The sequence below is a fragment of the Oryx dammah genome, unplaced genomic scaffold, assembly GCF_014754425.2.
Source record: "Oryx dammah isolate SB20612 unplaced genomic scaffold, SCBI_Odam_1.1 HiC_scaffold_5, whole genome shotgun sequence".
NCBI lineage: Eukaryota > Metazoa > Chordata > Mammalia > Artiodactyla > Bovidae > Oryx > Oryx dammah.
The window spans coordinates 49347184-49368755 of record NW_024070189.1 but is presented as its reverse complement, the minus strand read 5'-3'; the positions used below and the strand labels follow the sequence as shown (position 1 = coordinate 49368755).

At 45.2% G+C, this 21572-nt stretch overlaps 1 protein-coding gene and 2 long non-coding RNA genes across 3 annotated transcripts in view; 1 reads left to right on the top strand and 2 right to left on the bottom strand.

The window, feature by feature from the left end:
• The window catches only part of LOC120863433, a 34363-nt gene extending 30530 nt beyond the window's left edge, over positions 1-3833 (bottom strand). Inside the window, exon 1 of the long non-coding RNA XR_005720995.1 lies at positions 3484-3833. This is a non-coding gene — a long non-coding RNA (uncharacterized LOC120863433). The remainder of the gene's footprint in view (positions 1-3483) is intronic.
• The window catches only part of AFAP1L1 (actin filament associated protein 1 like 1), a 70919-nt gene continuing 50668 nt past the window's right edge, over positions 1322-21572 (top strand). The window contains exon 1 of the mRNA XM_040239633.1: positions 1322-1448. Within this exon, the coding sequence (XP_040095567.1) occupies positions 1433-1448 (16 nt within the window). The 5' untranslated portion in view covers positions 1322-1432. The remainder of the gene's footprint in view (positions 1449-21572) is intronic.
• The window catches only part of LOC120863434, a 70591-nt gene continuing 53565 nt past the window's right edge, over positions 4547-21572 (bottom strand). Inside the window, exon 4 of the long non-coding RNA XR_005720996.1 lies at positions 4547-4697. This is a non-coding gene — a long non-coding RNA (uncharacterized LOC120863434). The remainder of the gene's footprint in view (positions 4698-21572) is intronic.

The window sequence follows — 21572 nt, the reverse complement described above, 5'->3', positions numbered from 1 at the left end:
CTTGCAAGGTCAGTATGAGTTTTCCCATAGCACAGAGGAGCAAGCAAGCTTCATAGGCTTAAAGTTATACATTTCTTAAGTAGCAGAGCAAGAGCTCAAACACAAGTTTTCAGGCTTCAATCCCATTGTTTTTCCACTACACCATATTTCCTCTGGGCTCACACCCACATATATTAAACAAACTACTGATGCAATTTGGTGAAGCAAGGGCTAACTAATTTCAACTTGCCTATCAAAGCAATGGAGGAAATATTCCCAGTCCAGGAAAAGGCAAGATGCTCTTTCCCAGGTCCTTCCTTGAGCCTTCGCACAAGATGTTCCCAATGCTAGAATGTTCTGTGTAAAAGAGTGGCCTAGCCAAAACTTCAAACTGTGATCTGGCCTATCTTGGGGAGGAGACGTGTTTAGAAGAATTAAGCCTTGACTACACTTTATAAAGGGTTTTAGACATTTCATATGTCTATAATTAGTTTGGACCTACTTTCACAGAGACACACTAATAGGATGAAAGACGGTGACATTCTTCAAACAGCTTTAAACTTAAATCCCATTCCTGATCACACCGCTGCTGGTGGTCATAGCAATATTTCTCTACATCCTGTAATTATTTAAGGAAGAGCACACTTAACATCGCATTGCACTTGTATGCTAAAAAAAGGTGTTCATTTCCACAATTTTTAACACTCCATGTTGGCATTCTTCAAGATTCAGTACACTGGGAACCTCAAAAGTTTAATGTGTCCCAAGCTACTGCCCACCTTTTAGCAATCCTTTCTCTCCTTTTCCTAGATGATTTTTTAAAGATCTTTATTATTTCACTCCTCTTTTACACCATTATTGGCATAGTGTCTGGTCCACTGTCGCTCTAGAAGGTGCCCAGGAAAGACATGTTTAATGAAGAAGATAAACCCAAAGACACGAAATGGGTGGCGGCAGCAGGCAGAGATTTTTTACTCTACTGTTGAAAAACATATAAGTTTGGACAATCTGAAAATGGACCCGGCTAGAAGTGCGGTAGTAAGCTTCTCATCGTTAGCGGAATGCAAGCAGAGCTCAACAGTGCCTTGGTCTGGGCAGGGGTGGGATGCGCGCGGGCGGGCACGGGCATGAAAGGAAGCGTGAACCGGCATGTGGGTCCTCCAGTAGCCCCTCCACAGAGGGGCGCGAGGACTTGTGAAAAGCAGGGCGTGGCAAGGGTGTGTGGGGATGAGGGACACCCGCGGCCCAGGGGGCCAGGCGGGCTCCGGGTCTATTCCGGGAGCAGAGCGCAGGGGCGGGCGCGGGCGGGCGGGGGCGCCTGGCGAGCATCCTGTCGGGGGAGGGGACGCGCGGAGGGCGCTCCCGCGGGGCCGGGGCCGGACTGCAGAGCGCCGCGCCCGCCGCTGCCAGGCCCGCCGGAGGCACCGCGCCCTGCTCCGCTATCGCCGGCGCCATGGACCGAGGCCGGGGTAAGAAGAAACGCGGCGCCCACACTTGTTGCTTTGCAGGGCGGTAAGGGGAGAACCGCGCGATCTAAAAGCCAGAGAGGAGGAGGCAGACTAGCGGGTTGGGCCGGGCCGAGGAGTGTGGGGGCGAGGAGGAAGGGAGAAGCGGAGGGCCGAAGACCCGGCGCTGTGTGGACAGGTGCCTCCTGTGCCTGGGCTGCTAGGGGGACTCATGTCCCGGACTTGAGTTGCCTCCGGTGTGTGAAACCAGTTTTCATACACTCGGAGCCTTAACTTCATGAAAGATCCCTAAAAGGATTCCTGAGGGAGGGACGCTCCTCTCACCCCATCCCAACCCCCTCCACCAAGGGTAGAATAGAGTTAACAAGTCACACTCTTGAAAACAACAGGGAATGTTAAGCCCCTACTGTTCACACGCTGAGAAGCCCCAGGAGACCGAAGTGTGTGCAGCTACCCAGGGTGTCGGGAGGAGGAGCTGCAGGAGTGCCTGTGGGTGCCTGCATGGGTGTCCGAGCCCTGGCTCTGAGCCTGACAAGCTGTGTGACCTTAGCCCACCCTCCTTCTCTCTGGGCTAGTGACAAGGTTGAGCTAGATTGTTTCTGAGACCCCTTCTTACCTGGACAGTTTGAAGAGTAGAAGAGTATTAAAGAAAGTTTCACAGACGTGGTGGGGGTGCTTGTTGAAACTGCAACTAACAGGAGCATAGAGAGAGCGTTTATGGGGGGCGCATTCATGGAAAGCTATGCTTAAATAAAGGCCTGGACACCTCAATGGGCTTGTAGCTGTTTAAAAAAAAAAAAGTGGCTTGCTTGAACATGGGGGCAGTGACAAAGGCTGGGAACCAGAACACCAGTGTCACAACGCCCCACCTCTGGAAACTGAGGAGACCACAAGTGTGAATGCACTTGGTAAGCTGGCAAGTGCTGCCAACTTGACAAGTATCATTATTCTTATTATTATTAATGGAAAATTCCTCCCCTTCCCTACATAATCTTACACGCTTCCCCCATCTGCCTGTTTGCTGCACTGAGACCTCCAAGGGGAAAAAAGGAGTGGCCAGGGGTGTGGAAGTAATGAGGAAGGGCGCTGGGGGCAGGGATGGGACCCAGAGCAGGTGTCATGGTAACCCCCCTGCACTTCTCTTACGGGTACAGCCAGAGTTCAGAGGGCTGCAGGGGACCCCAGATTTCCAATTCAAGGTGCTGGGGACAGCTTCCCCACCCACACCATCTCTAGCACAAAGTGCTGCATCAACCCTTTCCTATTAGGAGTTGGAAAGTCAGGCAGAAAATTGGAGGGGGGGGGCTTCTGGTTTGGCTCTTTGGGGACCAAGGCTGTGATCTATAAAGCAGTTCTTACCTGTTAACTGACTCCTGGACAAGTGTGCACAGAGCATACACACTTGTTGGGGAGAGAAAAAGAGAACAGAGGTGCCTCTAATGTCCCCTATCCCCATCTCCCACACTATACGTTTAAAGCAAACAGCACTGCCCTCCACCCCATCACACCCTACATGGTGCCAAATACCACCCTGTCCCCAGTACAAAATCCCCAGTACAAAAATCCATACCTAGCCTACCCAGAGTTGTAGAAAGCAGATTATGCCCTCCTTTGACAGACCAGCTTAAAATGCTTAATAACTGATACCTCACTAAAGAAGGCTGCTTCCAGACCACTCTTCCTAGGACTCCAGACTTCCCCAGGCATCTGTCAGTACTCAGAATGCTCTAGGGCTCTGCCCCTCTCCCCTGCTGCAGGCCTTCCTAGCCTTTCTTTCTCCTTCATAGCTCTTGTCACGATGTGCCATTCCTCTAAGAGTCAGTTATCCGACTCTGTGTTTAGTGTCTACCTAGCCTGTCAGATGTAAGCTTCAGGAAGGCTGGGAGTGGATCTGGGCAGCCACCCTGCTGACAGCAGTGCCTGGCCCACAGTCGGTACTCACTAACAGTGGCTCAAGTAGTTCACTAACAACATGAAGCACACTTTCTAGTGCACCCCAAATTGAATAGTTGTAATGCTGATTTTGAAAGATACATACCACCAAATCCTCACATCAGAACTGTGCTTCGTGACTTGCAAAGGCCTCCTCAAATGCAAGCACAGTGGATGAGGCACACAGGACGAGGTCATCTGTCTAGAAACTCAGTGGTCTACCCTGAGAAATCACTGCAAAAACTGTAGGAATTAAAGTAAACACAACTGTGTATGAACTAGAATACAAAATTTGTGTGGGTTTTTAAGATAATATGTGAGTCTTTACAAATCATTCCCATGGAAATTTGTTGTGCCCATATCCCCAGGAGGGTGTGAGCACTCTCTTCTGTTGTCAGTTCATTTCAGTCGTTCAGTCGTGTCCGACTCTTTGCGACCCCATGAATCACAGCACGCCAGGCCTCCCTGTCCATCACCAACTCCCAGAGTTCTCTCAGACTCATGTCCGTTGAGTCAGTGATGCCATCCAGCTATCTCATCCTCTGTCGTCCCTTTCTCTTCCTGCCCCCAATCCCTCCCAGCATCAGAGTCTTCCAATGAGTCAACTCTTCGCATGAGGTGGCCAAAGTACTGGAGTTTCAGCTTTAGCATCATTCCTTCCAAAGAACACCCAGAGCTGATCTCCTTTAGAATGGACTGGTTGGATCTCCTTGCAGTCCAAGGAACTCTCAAGGGTCTTCTCCAACACCACAGTTCAAAAGCATCAATTCTTCGGTGCTCAGCTTTCTTCACAGTCCAACTCTCACATCCATACATGACCACTGGAAAAACCATAGCCTTGACCAGACGGACCTTTGTTGGCAAAGTAATGTTGTTAGGGAAGTTTTAAGAAGCACAGGTCTCATTTCACCCTCATACCTACCATGTGAGGAGTGAGACTGTCATGCCCAGGGAAGGAAGCCATACTTTACTATTAATAACAGTAACAACTGAAATCATCAGGGTATTATCATGAGCCAGGCAACATGCTCAGCTTTTTTCATGGCTTGTCTTGGAACAAGCAATGGGACAGGGCTATGACTGGGTACTACTGTTAATCCCTACCTCACAGGAAGGCAGGTCTAGCAGTGGATTAGTCAGCTAGGGCTGCCATAACAAAATACCACAGATTGGGTGGCTCAAACAATAGATTTATTTCCTTACAGTTAAGGAAGCTAGAAGTCCAAAGTCATGGTGCCATCTGGGTAGATTTCTGGTGAAGCCTCTCATCCAGACCTGTATATGGCAGCCTTCCCACTCTGTCCTCACATGGCCTCTTCCCTGTGCACAGACAGAAGGAGACAGAGATTGCTGGTATCACTTCCTCTTCCTAGAAGGTCATCAGTCCTATTGTATTAGGGCCCACCTTTATGACCTCATTTAACCTGAATTACCTCCTTAAAGGCCCTATCTCCAAATGTCGTCACAGCAGGGGTTAGAATTTCCATACTTTGGTGTATGGATCTGAGGTGGGGGCACAGTTCAATCCGTAACAGCAGGATTAGGGCACTGACATTAGCTTGTACAGTCACTCATCATGTGAGACAGAGCTGGGTTTGAACCTAAGTCCTGATCTTAAACTGGCTGCTGGCTGACTGCAGGTGACCTGCCCAAGCCCTAGAACAGAACAGGGCTTGGACACCGCATCTTCTTAGCGCATGTTCGGGCTCCTCCGTCACGCCACAACCATGCCGTTCAGATCTTCAGTAGTATTTACAGCATAAAGGCTCGGCATCAAAGTCAACTGACTTAAGAATGAAAACAAACCTAAGATGTAGGATTTCTCTTCTAACAGGATATGTGTCTTCCCATGAATAAAGGAGGATTTATATGATGCAGTAACAGACACAGAAATGACTTACCTTACATTATAAGGAAATTCCTTCCAGCAGGACTTCCCCAGTTCATGAACATCATACAAAGAGAATCAGCCACCGGGGAAAGTAACACCGTCACTATAGACTAATGACTGTGGACACCACCTTCTACAGAACCAATCACTTAACTCTTTATCCTCACATAAAGATAAAATATGGATACTGATGATACCTACTTCATGGGGTTGTTATTAAATGTACGGAAAATACTTCAGACAATGCCTACCATATGAGTCCCATTCAATAAACACTGGCTACAGTAATAATTGTGTTTTTTAAATCACATTTAACATAATAAAATTCTATTGACCCCAAGCTGGTCTGACTCTGAGGACACTTTTGAGTTCCTACTCTCTTTTAAGAACTGGGCTAGACAACTTCATATACAACTCAAAGACAGGGGCTATGTCATAATCTCTGTATCTTGGAGCTCTTTCATGGTGCTTGTCTCTTGAAAATCCATCTCTGACATGCCATAACAGAACCACCTGACAAGTGTTTCTGAGTGACAAAATATTTATAGGCCAACATGTCTACTTTCTCTTATTTATGCTATTATTTGTGCCTACTGACTACAGTTGTATCTTCACAATTTTGCTTTTGTGAACTTTGTAGTGTTCTCAAGCCATCTTTGCTTAAGTCTTTGGTCTGAATTTCCCCTCATTCCCTTCTTAACGCCCGAGGTTCTGATACGCCTAGCTCATACGAAGCAATCACTTTTACCGAAGTTCCTTTCCTTTTTACTTCACAACTAGTTCTTTTTCAACTAGTTGCATTCAACCCAAGATGGGAGTTTCTTTTGCTGAATTATATATATTCTCTGGGAGATTATAATTTAAGACATAATCTGAAGCTCTGCTTTTCATTAAATGAGATTTTTTAAATTAATTTATTTTAATTGGAGGCTAATTACTTAATGTATGTTTTTTGCCATACATTGATGTGAATCAGCCATGGGTGTACATGTGTTCCCCATCCTGAACCCCACTCCCACCTCCCTCCCCATCCCATCCCTCAGGGTCATCCCAGTGCACAGGCCCTGAGTGCTCTGTCTCATTAAATGAGATTTTTATCATTCAAGAGATGCTAGAAGAACCCGCTCTTGTCTTGCCTTTGGTGGACCAGCTTTGACATCTGTACTAGGAAAGTCACATCTTTCCTATCTGTGGCTTCCATTGGCCAAGCAGCCCATAGCCATTCCTACAATGAGCTCCCTTCCATGTCCCCTCTGTGACTCACTGCCCAATTTCTGTCCCCCAGGCTGTAAATTCCCATACCTCTTCCCATCTGGGTTCATTTTCTACTCCTATCAATTACTGTTCTTCTGAAAGGAGTGCACACCCATATGTTTTCTTCCAAACATGTTCCATAAAGTCATCTTTGTTAGCCTGGAGACTCAGGACTGCTAAGTGGTTCAGGAAATGGACAAACTTAGGTTTTGACCACAGCTTTCTAGCTGTATGATCTTGTATGAACTGGGCAAATTACTTAATTTCTCTGCATACCAGTTTCATTTTATTTGGAGTGTCGTGGGGAAAGGCGATGCATGTAAGCTAGCACTTAGGAAGCATTCAGTAGGTGATAGATATTACACTTATCAAATATAATTACTTGGATTTTAGCCACCCTCTGCACTGGGTGTATGCATAGGATTTAACCTTACCCTCTTCTCTGTAGAGGGTTTTGTTGGTCACTGGGTACCACTTCCATTTCCTTGTCCCACTCAAGAGTTTTTTCTGCCTCTCCCTCAAATATCAGTTCCAAACTCTACTGCTCACATGAGTGAGTACCCTGCCAAGTAAGCCCTCCCTGTCCAATCTCTGCCAAGAGCTTATCATTATTTCATTCTGATCTTAGGTTCAGAAAAATAACTGTTTGGGGATACCATTAGCTCCTCATACCCATCTTACCCTTCTAAAAAATACCCTTGCAGTTGAACAGAAAAATAAAACCCCACTGCCCACAGTCTCCTGTTTCTCCCCATACACTTCTCTCCCTCCTTGCAGTCTTACTTCCAATCACACCTTCTGACGAAAGCCCACTCCTACCACTCCTAAGAGTCACAGCAGCTTCTATTTTGTCTAATTTTTTACCTCTTCTCATTCCCATCTCCTGGGCTTCTCTGTAGCTCTTTTCTAAATGGATTCTCCTATTTGCAAAGATGGAGAAAGCATGGATTTTGGAATCAGATAAACCTAGGTTAAATAACCACTGCTCCATCCATCTGCCAGAAGCCTTTTCTGCCTCTCCTTCCCCACCCCACTCCTGCCTGGCCTCCAATCCCACTGTTACAGGTGCTCATAGCCTTAGGGCTTCTCTTGCTCTAAAGCAAGTGACCCAGCTAAGTCTTGTCCCTCTAGTCTGCAAAGCAGGAAGAATGACACCCAGGATTAGGAAACTGCAATGTGGTAATATTTGCCCAGCGACCAGTGCCTGGCCCATGATAGGTGCCTGCATGCATACTCAGTCACTTCAGTCGTGTCTGACTCTTTGTGACCCAATGAACTGTGGCCTGCCAGGCTCCTCTATCCATGGAGATTCTCCAGGCAAGAATACTGGAGTGGATTGCCATTCCCTCCTACAGGGGATCTTCCCAGTCCAAGGATCAAATCCACGTTCCCCGCGTCTCCTGCATTCGAGGTGGATTCTTTACTGCTGAGCCACGAGGGAAGCCCATCTATTTCTCTAGCTCAATTTTTCTTGCATGATGACTCTTACCTCATCTTTACATTACTGCTGCAGACAACCAAGCCTCTTTTGAGGGCTGCTCTCAGTGTCTGTCTTCAGCCATGAGTCGAGCTCCACTCCTGCACTGGCTCCTGCTTTTGGTATATTTCCATTTGGAAGTCAACTCATCCTCCAAGTGACCCAATTGTGAACTCATCTTATTCACCACCAAATCAAATCACCCTTCCTGTTTCTCTTTTTTCTATTAACAACACAACAATGTGAAGAGCTATTGAAGGAAATGGGGCTGTTTGTGAATAAAACTAAATTTGAAGGGAGGGGGGATATGGGATCATTTCTCAAACTAGCTATCCTGTAGAAGGGTATTAGAAAGACTCTTCAGAAGGCTATACAAGAGGGTAAACAGAGACTAACTGGGGCACAATCTGGAAGAAGCAAACAAATGAAAAGAGCTATTCAGTTTCAGAGTAAGAGGTGCCCAGAGACATAATAAAGCAGAGGCTGAGAGGACACAGACCGGGGAGTCCTATGGGGACCACAGTAGTAGATAAATTACAACAACTGTCACTCAAGAGGTTTCCATAGGCATGGCCCTTTTGAAAACTATAGAGAACAGAACTTATAGAAGTATATACTTTACTTTTTATTCCTCTTTTATTCAAATGTGTATCTATCATAGCTTTTAATGGGACTTATGAATTATCTATGCTTGTGGAGAGACTATGGGAAGAGGGCCTGATACAATTAGAGAGAGTTATTTAAAACTATAGATCTGATTGTGCTTAAACTGCTTAGTGGTTTCTCACTGTTCTTAAAATACAATCATGGTGTGGCCTCAAGGACCGCCCTGCTCTTTACCAGCTCCCTTTGGGCTCCTGCCCCTGTCTTATTAGGGACTCTCTTCACAATGGCCTTTGTACCTTTACCTAGTTAACTCCTTCCTTCTCATCCCTAGCAATCTGCTCAAATATTACTTCCTCAAAACAATCTTTCCCTGTCTCCTACACTACATCCCCCATTACATAACCCTAGCACTCTACTTTTCACTGGTTACCATCTTCACAGTTCAATTCAATTGCTCAGAAGTGTCTATTTGTGACCCCATGGACTGCAGCATGCCAGGCTTCCCTGTCCATCACCAACTTCCGGAGTCTACTCAAACTCATGTCCATTGAGTCGGTAATGCCATCCAACCATCTCATCCCCTGTTGTCCCCTTCTCCTCCCACCTTCAATCTTTCCCAGCATCAGGGTCTTTTCAAATGAGTCAGTTCTTTGCATCAGGTAGCTGAAGTACTAGAGTTTTAGCTTCAGCATCAGTCCTTCCAATGAATATTCAGGACTGATTTCCTTTAGGATTGACTGGTTGGATCTCCTTACAGTCCAAGGGACTCTGAAGAGTCTTCTCCAACAACACAGTTCAAAAGCGTCAACTCTTTGGCACTCAGCTTTCTTTATAGTCCAACTCTCACATCCATCCATACATGACTACTGGAAAAACCATAGCTTTGACTAGACGGACCTTTGTTAGCAGAGTAATGTCTCTACTTTTTAATATGCTGTCTAGGTTGGACATAGCTTTTCTTCCAAGGAGCAAGCATCTTTTAATTTCATGGCTGCAGTCACCATCTGCAGTGATTTTGGAGCCCAAGAAGATAAAGTCTCTCACTGTTTTCATTATTTCCCCATCTATTTGCCATGAAGTGATGGGACCAGATACCATGATCTTAGTTTTCTAATGTTGAGTTTTTAGCCTACTTTTAAACTCCTCTTTCACTTAAATGAAGAGGCTCTTTAGTTCTTCGCTTTCTGCCATAGGTGTGGTGTCATCTGCATATCTGACGTTATTGATATTTCTCCCAGCAATCTTGATTCCAGCTTGTGCTTCATCCAGCCCAGCATTTCACATGATGTATTCTGCATATAAGTTAAATAAATAGGGTGACAATATATAGCCTTGACATACTCCTTTCCCTATTTGGAACCAGTCTGTTAGAACCCTGTCCAGTTCTAACTGTTGCTTCTTGGCCTGTATACAAATTTCTCAGGAGGCAGGTAAGGTGGTCTGGTATTCCCATCTCTTTAAGAGTTTTCCACAGTCTGTTGTGATCCACACAGTCAAAGGCTTTGGCATAGTCAATAAAGCAAAAGTAGATGTTTTTCTGGAACTCTCTTGCTTTTTCAATGATCCAATGGATGTTGGCAATTTGATCTCTGGTTCCTCTGCTTTTTCTAAATCCAGCTTGAACATCTGGAAGCTTACCATTCATGTACTATTGAAGGCTGGCTTGGAGAATTTTGAGCATTACTGTGCAAGCGTGTGAGATGAGTGCAATTGTGGGGTAGTTTGAGCATTCTTTGGCATTGCCTTTCTTTGGGACTGGAATGAAAACTGACCTTTTCCAGTCCTGTGACTACTGCTGAGATTTCCAAATTTGCTGGCATGTTGAGTGCAGCACTTTCACAGCATCATCTTTTAGGATTTGAAACAGCTCAACTGGAATTCCGTCACCCCCACCAGCTTTGTTCATAGTGATGCTTCCTAAGGCCCACTTGACTTCACATTCTAGGATGTCTAGGTGAGTGATCACATCATCGTGGTTATTTAGGTCATGAAGATCTTTTTTGCATAGTTCTTCTGTGTATTCTTGCCACCTCTTCTTAATACCTTCTGCTTCTGTTAGGTCCATACCATTTCTGTCTTTTATTGTGCCCATCTTTGCAAGGTCTTTGCCATCTTCACAGTAATGATTAATTATAGGAATTAATTAGCTGTTAATGTGAGCTCTGTGAGGGCAGGGTCCTTCTTACCTTGTTCACGATTCTTTTCCAGCATCTAACGTAATGCTTTGCATGTAGCATATGTGCAAAAAAATGTCTGCTGAGATGATGAATAAATAAAAAGAAAAAATACAAAGATCACAGAGTAGAGCTGGGTAAGGCCACTTTCAGCTCCAGGATTTTCCATTTCAGTGATTCTTATTTTAGGGACAGAAACATAGACTTTGTCACTATTCATCATTTCCTTTGCTTTTACCCTTTCTGCAGTCAGACCCTCAATTCTGTTAACTGTTAATGAAAAATGTATCTTGGGTGGCTTCTTCTCCAATATCCTGTCATCTCCTGTAAGAGCTTCCTGTTTCTCCTCTCATCTCTCCAGCCTCCCGTAAGACCTATTCTCTATTTGTCTAAAGCAGTGGTTCTTGAATCCAGCTGGAAGAATCGTCATCTTCCAGGGATCCTACTGAAAATATACCCCCAGAGGTCTGGGGGTCTGGAATGAGGTTTGGGTACGTGTACTTTTTGCAAAGCTTGCAGGTGAATCTGACGTGCTTGCTGTTTTCGTGCACAGGCTTATCAGGATCCTTGACCTTGCTCAAACACCTCCCTTGATTACTTGCTCCAGCACCGCCTTTCACACTTTTCAACGAAGTGAAATTCTAGGGTTTGGTCTGTTACCCAAAGTGGGTTCTGAAAGCTTGATGTGTCTCATTTTATCTAAAGTCAAACAAATTTCTAATATCATCCATAACATACCTGAACAAACACCCCCCACCAAAAAATCTTTGTGCAGTGGACTTGCAGAGACACACCATGTTTTTCTCAAGGTTTCTTCCCTAACCCCACCCTGCCCTCCACCATGGACTCCCAGGGTATAGGTACTCTAGCCTGAGAGGACAAACCTCCAATAAATGTGCCAAACACACAGTGCCAGTAGAGAAGTGGATTTGGACATAGAAGCAGAAATACCATGTCCTAGCGAATGGCTCAGCCACTCACTTCTGCAACATAGGTACATACATTTTTATAAAGTTTTTAACTTCTAGAAGCCTTTTCACCTTCACTAATTGTGTCCATTCCCACATAGTGTCAGGGTTGTTAATCATAGAGTGCTTCCTTTAGAGCTTGGGCAACTCTGGCAGTCATGCAGGTTCTCACTCAGCAGTCACCCACAGCGGGGTCACTCTGGGCCAGAAGGAACCTGTGTAACAGCAGGGATATTCAAACAGAGAATTGACCACTAAAATCCTTTCACTGGGACCCTTTCAGCCTTGAGATTCTCTTCAATGACTTAACTCTGGTAAAAGCCTTGTGAAGTGGTCAGGTGAGACATTCTCCCAGTTAGACGCAAAAACTGAGGTTAAAACGATGCCTCTGCTTTTCCGTCTCCCTGAAAGAGAGCGCTGAGCATCACCTCCATGGAAAAGATCTGCCACATCCTCCCTGGACCTTCCCTCTGACTTTGGGTTACCACCACCCTCCTCAGTTTCAGTTCTTAGAATATTGTATTGTACTAACTTAAATGCCTCCTCTGTTTATATATGAAGCCTGTGCTGTGAGACTGTCTCTACATCTTATTTCCAGGGTCTAGCATATAACAGATGTTTAATAATAATTGCCAACTGAGCACTCACCATGAGTCAGGCAGTTTACATATGCACATTGAGCCATTTAGTCCTCTCAACAACCATGAAGCTGATGCAGTTTGACTTTCACGTGTATAAAATATGCCATTAATTTTATTGAGGGAGAAATTCCATCCAAAAATGTTGCCAGCAGTTGTGAGGGGAGAGTATCTGTACAATGTGTAGTTTCTATTTTTTAAAATCACAGCTAGGGCATGTATATGAATTAGAAAGATGTAAATATAACTTTGTGTTAAGAATTTTGTAGTTTATGGCAAAATCTGGTTCTGTGGTAGACTGATAAGTACAGTCCCTGTGAAAGCATGTTTGTGGCCCATGTCAGTGTGTGAATGCACAATAATTTGAAGTTTTTGATATATTTGTGATATTTATCTTCCCTGAGCCCTGCAGTTTCACCACCACACCTCCCAACAGAATTCGATGGGAATGTTCATCATGACTTTGCCATCTGTTGCATTTTATTTACTGTAATTTACTTTCAGTACCTACTTTAAAATGTGTTGTACAAGTATTTTTTTTTAATATCCTAATTTTACAGATGAAAAGATTAAGGCCTAGACAATTTATATACCCAGCCCTGCCCACCTCCAAACCTAAGTTTTTTACCATCGCTCTCCACTGCTTGTCCATTGGAGAGAGGCATTCCCAGGTCTACAAAGACTTAATAGGTGAAGATTTCAAGGTGGGAAGCAGGGGAGGGAAAGGGAATCTAAACAGTTCCAGGAGGGACAGCTTCCATCAGTGAATGGTACGGCCAAGCAGCTGATGTGAGACATTATTTCTTACCCTTCACACTCCTCCCACTATGGCCCTTGTAGTTCTGGCGTTTAGAATTCAAGAAACATTCATCCTCCTGGAACTGGCAAAGATCCTGCCCCAGGAGGGCCCAGGCAGGGTTTTGTCCTCCACCTAAAATTCCATTCGGGGAATCCCAGCCACACCCCAAGTGGGGGTGGAGGCGCAGAGCCTTTCAGCCCTGATTCTTCTCCCTGCACAGCTGTCAGGCTGCAGAGGGGGCAGAATGTGGCACCACATTGCAGTCATTCCAGCTCTGGGGAATTTACTGACAGAACGTCCCACAGGAGGCAAGCTCAGGGGCTTTTTATAGCCGTCTAAGAACCTAGGGGAAAACGCATCTCCTGAGAGGGGATAAGTGGGGCACGTGTCTTTTCTGGGCACCATTCCCTCAATCGTGCAATCTCAGATGTCCACAATCCAAATCAGGGTAAGGGGTATGGCTAAGTGAGCAGTGTGGAATGGGGAAAGCATGTTCGCTGACCGAGGTACAGGGATCCCGGCCAAATCCAGTTACTTGAATCTCCTCCTTGGGCTTCAGTTTCTTCACCTGTCAGGTCGAAGTGTTATTACGGCATGGGTAGCAGTACACCTTGGTTGTCAGACCAAATCCAGACCCCCACATCTTTTTGTAAATAAAGCTGTACTGGCCCACAGCCATGTCCATTCACTATGTTTTGTCTATGGCTGCTTTTTTGCCAAAAGAGCAGAGTTGAGTAGCTGCAACAGAGGCCCACATGTGGCCTGAAAAGCCTAAAACATGTACTATCTGGTCTTTTACACAAAAGTTTGCCAACCCCTGAATTAATCTGTAGAGTTTGGGAGTGTCTGCCTGGAGTACTGTGGTGAGAAAGATTCTGAGGGTGTGTCCAGGCTGAGGAATGAAGCCCTGTCCTCAGATCATTCAAGAGTATGTACTCAAGACTAATATTTGGAAAGGCCCCAGAATGCCATTTACCAGTGTTTTTCAAACTACATTTAGCCTCAGAACCCTTCTGCAAATAAAATCTTAAACAAAGAGTTGCTCTGGGGGAAGTGGGAATGAAAATACTGAGTACAGTCCACTCCATCTTCCTACTCCCAAGGCAGCCCCCAGAAAAGTCTCCCAGACCCCAGAGCTCCATCTTCAGAACATTTGAAAACCACCTGTCTAATCGTATGCCTCTCACTTTTCAGCCGGGGAAACCGAAGCTCAAGGGGTGGTGTTGTGCCTAAGATCACATGATGGACTCCCAGTCAGCTTTCCCCAGAACCACTGACATGGTCAAGAGATGTCAGTGGAGCACAGAGTTCTGCTGGGGAGAAAGCCTGTCCACGGGTCTTGGGGTCCTCAGGGCTGCCACTGGTACATGACTGGCCTTACATGCCCTTGCTGACCCAGCAACCCCAGGGGTTCAGGGCTGGGACATCACTGACACCTGCCCATGCTTCATGGTGATCTAGTCAAGACTTAGACAACTTTTTTCTGAGACCACCAGGGTCAAAAGAAAAAAATCAAAATTGAATTGTACCATATTCTTAAAAATATTTCACTGATACCAAACATACCTTTGAAAGAACATCGTAAATTTGCTACATCAATTTGTTCATTTTTTTCTGTTTTCTTTTTTCAAAAAGCTATTATTTAATAGATAAAATATCTTTAAATCAGTGAAATCTTAGAATGGAGAAATTATGATAATTTATACTAAGGCTTTCTTTTGAAGATGGAATCAGATTTACTCATTTGTAGAATAAATATTTATTCTTCCTGCCCATTCTTGTTGAAGAGTTTGCAAAGGGTAGATCCAGCCGATATGAAACCAAGTGGGATTTTTTTTTTTTTAAGCTTTACTTGAAGCAAAAAGAAAACTGATCTAGGGGTGTGCTGGGAAGCCAGAGGGACCGATCGCATTTCCTCACCTCCAGCCAGCAACCAGCTGTAGCTCTAAGGGGTAAAAGGGGGAAGCATAGGGTTCCTACACCCCAAACCTCCTAGTGAGGCAGAAAAACTAAGACTCTGTCACCAATGCCTGTGACATGAAGTCATATCTGGTTAGTGTCCATCAAAGAGAACACATAAAAGCTCAGAAGACTCAAGGGACACTTTTTAGCCAGGAACCTCAGAAACACTGGGGGATCAGCATTCTAAGTAGAGACAATGGCGAGTAAAAAGGGGAGAGGCACAGAAGCCATGCCCAGAGCACAAGTTGGGCAGTGTGCCTACAGCCCGGAGAAGCAGGCAGAGGTGAAGTGGAGCCTCGGGTAGAGCCTTATCCTCCAGGTCCACGACTGCGGGTATGACTGGTAACTAATAATAGAGGCAGCACACTGTGGGAGCTGAGTGCACTGGCTGCGGTGTCAGGTTGCCGGGGTCTGAGTCCCCTCTGCTCCTTCTATTTAATACCGGGTCTCAGTTTCTTCAGCTAAAAATGGAGATAACAATCTCCTGTCTGACTATGGGACAACTGGATTTCTGCAAGAAAAACAATCAGCATGCAGGAAGCACACAATTAAAAAAAAAAAGCCAGTGTTTAAACAACACTTCTATAAATGATCTCCTTTCTTTAAATGATCTCCTTTCTTTAAAAATCAGGATGGATTCCTCTCACTTCTTGCCTGCCCATCCTGGAAAGGGATGGAATTACAGAGGGAAGAAATCACAGGGAGTATAGGGAGCATATGAAGCTCTTTCATCATCTGAGTCACAAAGGAAACTGGTGTCTGGGCCCTGGGGAGCTCTGAAGAGGTGTGAGCAGGAGGGGGTTATGCTTTGTGTTGCCACTTGGGGAAAATTAAAGCTCACATTAGAAAGGGAGAGATTAGAGAAAGGAGACCAGTTAGGAACTGCAGCAAATACTGCATATGAGCAGCAAACTTCGTAAGAATACCTCACCTTCCTGTTTAAGAACAGAAAAACATAAAGCTTCATACTCTGTCTATTTTCAAAGAGAGCATGTAGAATTGTTGATCTCATGGGAGAGCAGAGGAGACATCTGTCCAGGGCTCTTCAAGACTCAAGACAGTCATTCCCGAGACCTTTAACCATCATTTTCTCAATCTCACCCCCAGCTCTGCAGGCAGGAAATCACTCTAGGCATCTCCCAAAGGCTCTCGGGGGTGGCTCGGCTCCCTGTGGGCTGTACTCACAGGGGCCTGGCCCAGAACATAATCCAGGGTTAGCACTGGAAGGCTTTTGCAAGCAAGGGGAAGGGAGGAAGGAAGGAAGAGAGGGAAGAGGATGGACTTACCACCTGGGCAGCGGGCAGGGTGGCCATTCTGAGCATAACCTTTAGCCTCCCCACCTAGAATGTCTAGACTAAACTCTGGGAGATACCTGAATCCCCTGTGATTACTAACAACATGAACAACATTAACAGTAACAACCAACCTTTGCAGGAGGTCTCATATGTGCTTGGCACAAACCTTAACACTTTTTCTACGTTATCTCCCTTTCTGCTCACCACAACCTTCTGACATGAGTGGTCTTACTACCTCTGCCTCACAGATGAGAAAACTGATGTCACCTGCTTGGGGTCACTGGGCTAGGAAGGACAAATCCCAGGTATGATTCTGTGTGCTTCTCACCACAATCACCCAGTGTCACAATTACCCACTATACTAACTCACCCCCACCTTCCTGCCAAGAGGCAGTCCACCAAGACTCAGCCACTCTCGGAAGGGATAGCTGGCTCTCTTCTTAGTTCAAATTTCTAGAAAGTTCCTACATACAGTGGACCTAATAATATGGTCTTGGAGTTGCCACCGCTGGTCTGGACTGTCCTCCAGAGCCCCAGAGAACACATCTGCCTCTTCTTGCCTCTTCCCCCATCCCCGTAAGCCCTTCTGCTCCTGGAGACGGCTGTCACAGGCAGAATTAGCAGCCCTCTCCCTGACTGTGGTTGTTCCTCTGAATTCTGGGCTGTTAGTTCATCTCTCTGCAGTGCATCTGCTTTGTGCCCATTACGGTACTGGGCACCAGGCAGCAGCAGCAGATATTAATCAGGCATCATCTCTACTCTCACAGTTCACACTTTAATGGAGGTCATTGAACAAACTGTCTGCCCTGGAGGCTCTTAACAGGTAACCTCACCTGTCCAGAAGAGCAGGACAGGCCTCCTGGAGGAAGTGGCCTCTAAACTAATTCTCAAAGAATAAATGGGCACCATCTAGGGAATAGGGCAGAGTTTAAATAATGACATTAGTCAATTTTGTATGTGTCAGGAACTGTTCTAAGCAGTTCATATAACACCTCGCTGGACCCTCATGACAGCCCTGTAAGGTGTAGTTATTATTATTATCCCCATTATTCAGATGTGGAGACTCAGAAAAGTGAAGTAACCTGCCCAGGGTCGTATAGTAACTGGAGAACAAGACATGCAAAGGAAACACCACAAGCAAACAGTAGTGGGGTGGGGTCTCAGATATTGAAAATAGGTAATAAATAGTAAAAAAACAAAAAAAAAAAAGTTTTTAAACTCTACCGAACAGAACAAAGATAAATACACTGTTCCCATCAGTGCAGCCTGAGGCCTCTATTGATAATTTTATAATTCTTTAATCATACAAAGGTTTCTATGGGCTGAGGTTTCTATGGGTTTCTATGGTCAACCTAACCCTTGCTTTTCTGAATAGGGATGCTCATCTCTTAAATCCTACACACGTTCTGTTGTCTGATTGAGCAAAAGGGGGAGCAGATGACACACGTGTGATCCTTAATCACAACATACCAATTTATAAAAACTTCCATTTACAGACTGTTTACTATCACTTTTCACAGATACTATCAGGTTTGAGTCTCACAACAGGCCTGAGAGGTAGACAGAGCAGTTACCATCCCTCCACTTTAATGCTGAGGAAATAGAGGCAACTTGCCTGAGCCCACACAGCCAGTAAGTATGGAGCCTGAGCCCTAGGTTTTTGGCTCCAGCTCCTGTGTTTTCCCCTCTACACCAAAACACAACGAACAGTGAGGGCCAGAAAGATGTGAACCTGGCACCTATGACCTCCAGCAAGCTCTTCAGCCTCTCTAGGCCTCAGTTTCTTGTCAGTAAAACTGAGATAAGAAGAGCCCCTACCATATGCAGTTGCTGCAAAGATGAAATAAACATAATAGGCACAGAGTGTTAGCCATGGAGAATATTCTCACAATGGAGTATCATACAGCACAATAAATGAACACAATGACAGGCAACGATATGGATAAACCTTTAGCAGTATCACAGTAAGAAAAGAGTCACAAAAAATTACCAATAACATTATGCCCTTTTAATAAAGTTTCAGTTCAGTTCAGTCACTCAGTCGTGTCTGACTCTTTGCAACCCCATGAATCTCAGCACGCCAGGCCTCCCTGTCCATCCTGTCCATCACCAACTCCTGGAGTTTACCCAAACCCATGTCCATTGAGTCAGTGATGCCATCCAACCATCTTATCCTCTGTCATCCCCTTCTCCTGCCCTCAATCTTTCCCAGCATCAGGGTCTTTTCAAATGAGTCACCTCTTCACATCAGGCGGCCAAAGTATTGGAGTTTCAGCTTCAACATCAGTCCTTCCAATGAACACCCAGGACTGATCTCCTTTAGGATGGACTGGTTGGATCTCCTTGCAGTCCAAGGGACTCTCAAGAGTCTTCTCCAACACCACAGTTCAAAAGCATCAATTCTTTGGTGCTCAGCCTTCTTCACAGTCCAACTCTCACATCCATACATGACCACTGGAAAAATCATAGCCTTGACTAGACGGACCTTTGTTGGCAAAGGAATATCTCTGCTTTTTAATATGCTATCTAGGTTGGTCATAACTTTCCTTCCAAGGAGTAAGCATCTTTTAATTTCATGGCTGCAATCACTATCTGCAGTGATTTTGGAGCCCAAGAAAATAAAATCTGACACTGTTTCCACTGTTTCCCATAAGTGATGGGACCAGATGCCATGATCTTCATTTTCTGAATGTTGAGCTTTAAGCTAACTTTTTCACTCTCCTCTTTGACTTTCATCAAGAGGCTTTTTAGTTCCTCTTCACTTTCTGGCATAAGGGTGGTGTCATCTGCATACCTGAGGTTACTGATATTTTTCCCAGCTTTTATAACAACTAAAATTTTTAAATTTTTATGGGTAAATCTAGTTGCAATCTATAAGGGAAAATAAGGGTGTGATGAATACAGCATTCAGGATGACAGACTGGGAGAGGGTAAGCAGAAGCATGAGATCATAGTTAGATGCATGATATTGTCTAGATCCAGGATTCTGCTTTGAATGGTGGACTTGTCGGCACTTACTACATTAGCAAAAACAACTGACTACATAAATAAATAAAAATGAAGCATGCATGGACCAATGATGACAGTATCTCATGAATCAAGGATTAGGATTAATCCAATTTTTGTCCACTTGAGGTCCTAATTTATTAAAGAAATATAAGTGTTAGGCCCACGTTGTAAAATGTGTTCAATAAACGTTCACTGTCATCGTTGACTGTTACTATCAGCATTATTCGCAAACCCCTAGCCAGACATCCTCAGTGTCTGTTGCAGGCAATTGGTGAGACAGTTCCTCAAACTTCCCAGAATGGTAAGCCCAGCTCCATCTAGGCCTCAGACCAGGCACCCATGCTATGAAGGGACACTAGTGGGGAGTGGTCAGGAGTGGCTCACTGGTGGTTCTACCAAGCTTTGGAGATAAGGAACCTCTTTTATTTTTTTTTTAATTTTTATTTTTTAAAATTTATTTATTTTTTATTTTACTTTACAATTCTGTATTGGTTTTGCCATACATTGACATGAATCCACCACGGGTGAGGAACCTCTTTTAGAAGAAGGTGGCCAGAAAGAATTACGATGCAACAGTTAGAAGTTTAGGCCCTAGACTCAGGTCTAGGTTCTTTCTGCCCCTGCAGCACACCAGGCTTCCCTGCCCATCACCAACTCGCCTTTAAACAAACAGCTGTGCCTCTCTGAGCCTCACTTGGTTTATGTATAAAACAGAGGGTAAGAACAGTAACTACCTCACAGGGCCATTATGAGAATTAAATGAGGTAATCCATGCAAAATGCTTAGCATAACATCTGGAACATCACTTAAGAGCTCAAAAACACTCCCTGCCTTTATCATCCGGTATCCCAGGCCACTCCATTCAGTGAAGGAGACGGTAGGGACTTCCACCAAGCGGAAACAGCTGCCATCTTGTGTGTGAGGGCTGAGCATGTGTGTGTCACAGTTTTCCACTTCCTCCTGGAACCATTTCCTTTGTGAGCCAAACAGGGAGGAATCTGCACACAAAGGAACAATTCTGGGAGAATCCAGCCCCACTGCCAAAAACTATTTCCTTGCCCCACCCCACTCTTGTCTGGAAATGTCTTGATGAGGAGGAACTACCACCTCCCTGGCCACCCAGGGCTGAGAAACAAGGTGTTCAGAATGAGAGCTGTCCTGGTAGATGACAAGACATGGGCAGAGCTGCTGCTCAAAAGGCCATTAACATACAGGGCTTCCATGAGCTTGTCATCCTGGCCCACCTCCCAGAACAGAGTCACCCCAAAACAGCCCCACAACCTGCTTCCCCACTGACCTGCCACCTCCCTGACCGTTTACCTTCCCGAAACAAGAGTACATCACAGAACTGTGCTACAGAGGATCCCCAGTAAGAATTCCCACAGTTTACAAACCCTTACCCCACCATTGCCCATTTTGCCTCCCACAAAGGATTCCCACACACAACGATTCTAAATCCCTTCTTCCAGAAGAGGAAGATGATGCTCTGAGGGGCTGATTTACCCGATTCCACACTAGCAAGTGGGAGGAGTCAGAACCCAAACCAGATACTCTCCTCAGTTCAGTTCAGTCGTTCAGCCATGTCTGACTTTGCAACCCCATGGACTGTAGCACGCCAGGCTTCCCTGCCCATCACCAACTCCCAGAGCCTACTCAAAACTCATGTCCAAAACATCAGTGATGCCATCCAACCATCTCATCCTCTGTCGTCCCCTTCTCCTCTCGCCTTCAGTCTTTCCCAGCATCAGGGTCTTTTCCAAAGAGTCGGTTCTCCTACCAAATCCCAAATCCTCCACTCTTCTTTTCCACCTCCCTCAGGATTTCTGGGTTTCTCTCCCAAGGAGTCAAACTGTACTATTCTCTTCAGCATAAAGGATATTCCGTTTCCTCCATAAGCTGTAATTATCACACACAAAAGCCTTTCAAGGTGACCTCGACAACCCTCTGCCTGCCTCACACAGGAGCTATATATAACTCCTGGAAACCAGTCAGCACAAGGCATTGGCTTTGCAGCTGTGTTTCTTTGCTGCTCCTTTTCTATTCTTTTCCAGCCCACATGAACCACAGTCTTCCCTGTATGCTCTGGGACAACAGGATGTATTTGTTTTAGCAATCAACAATG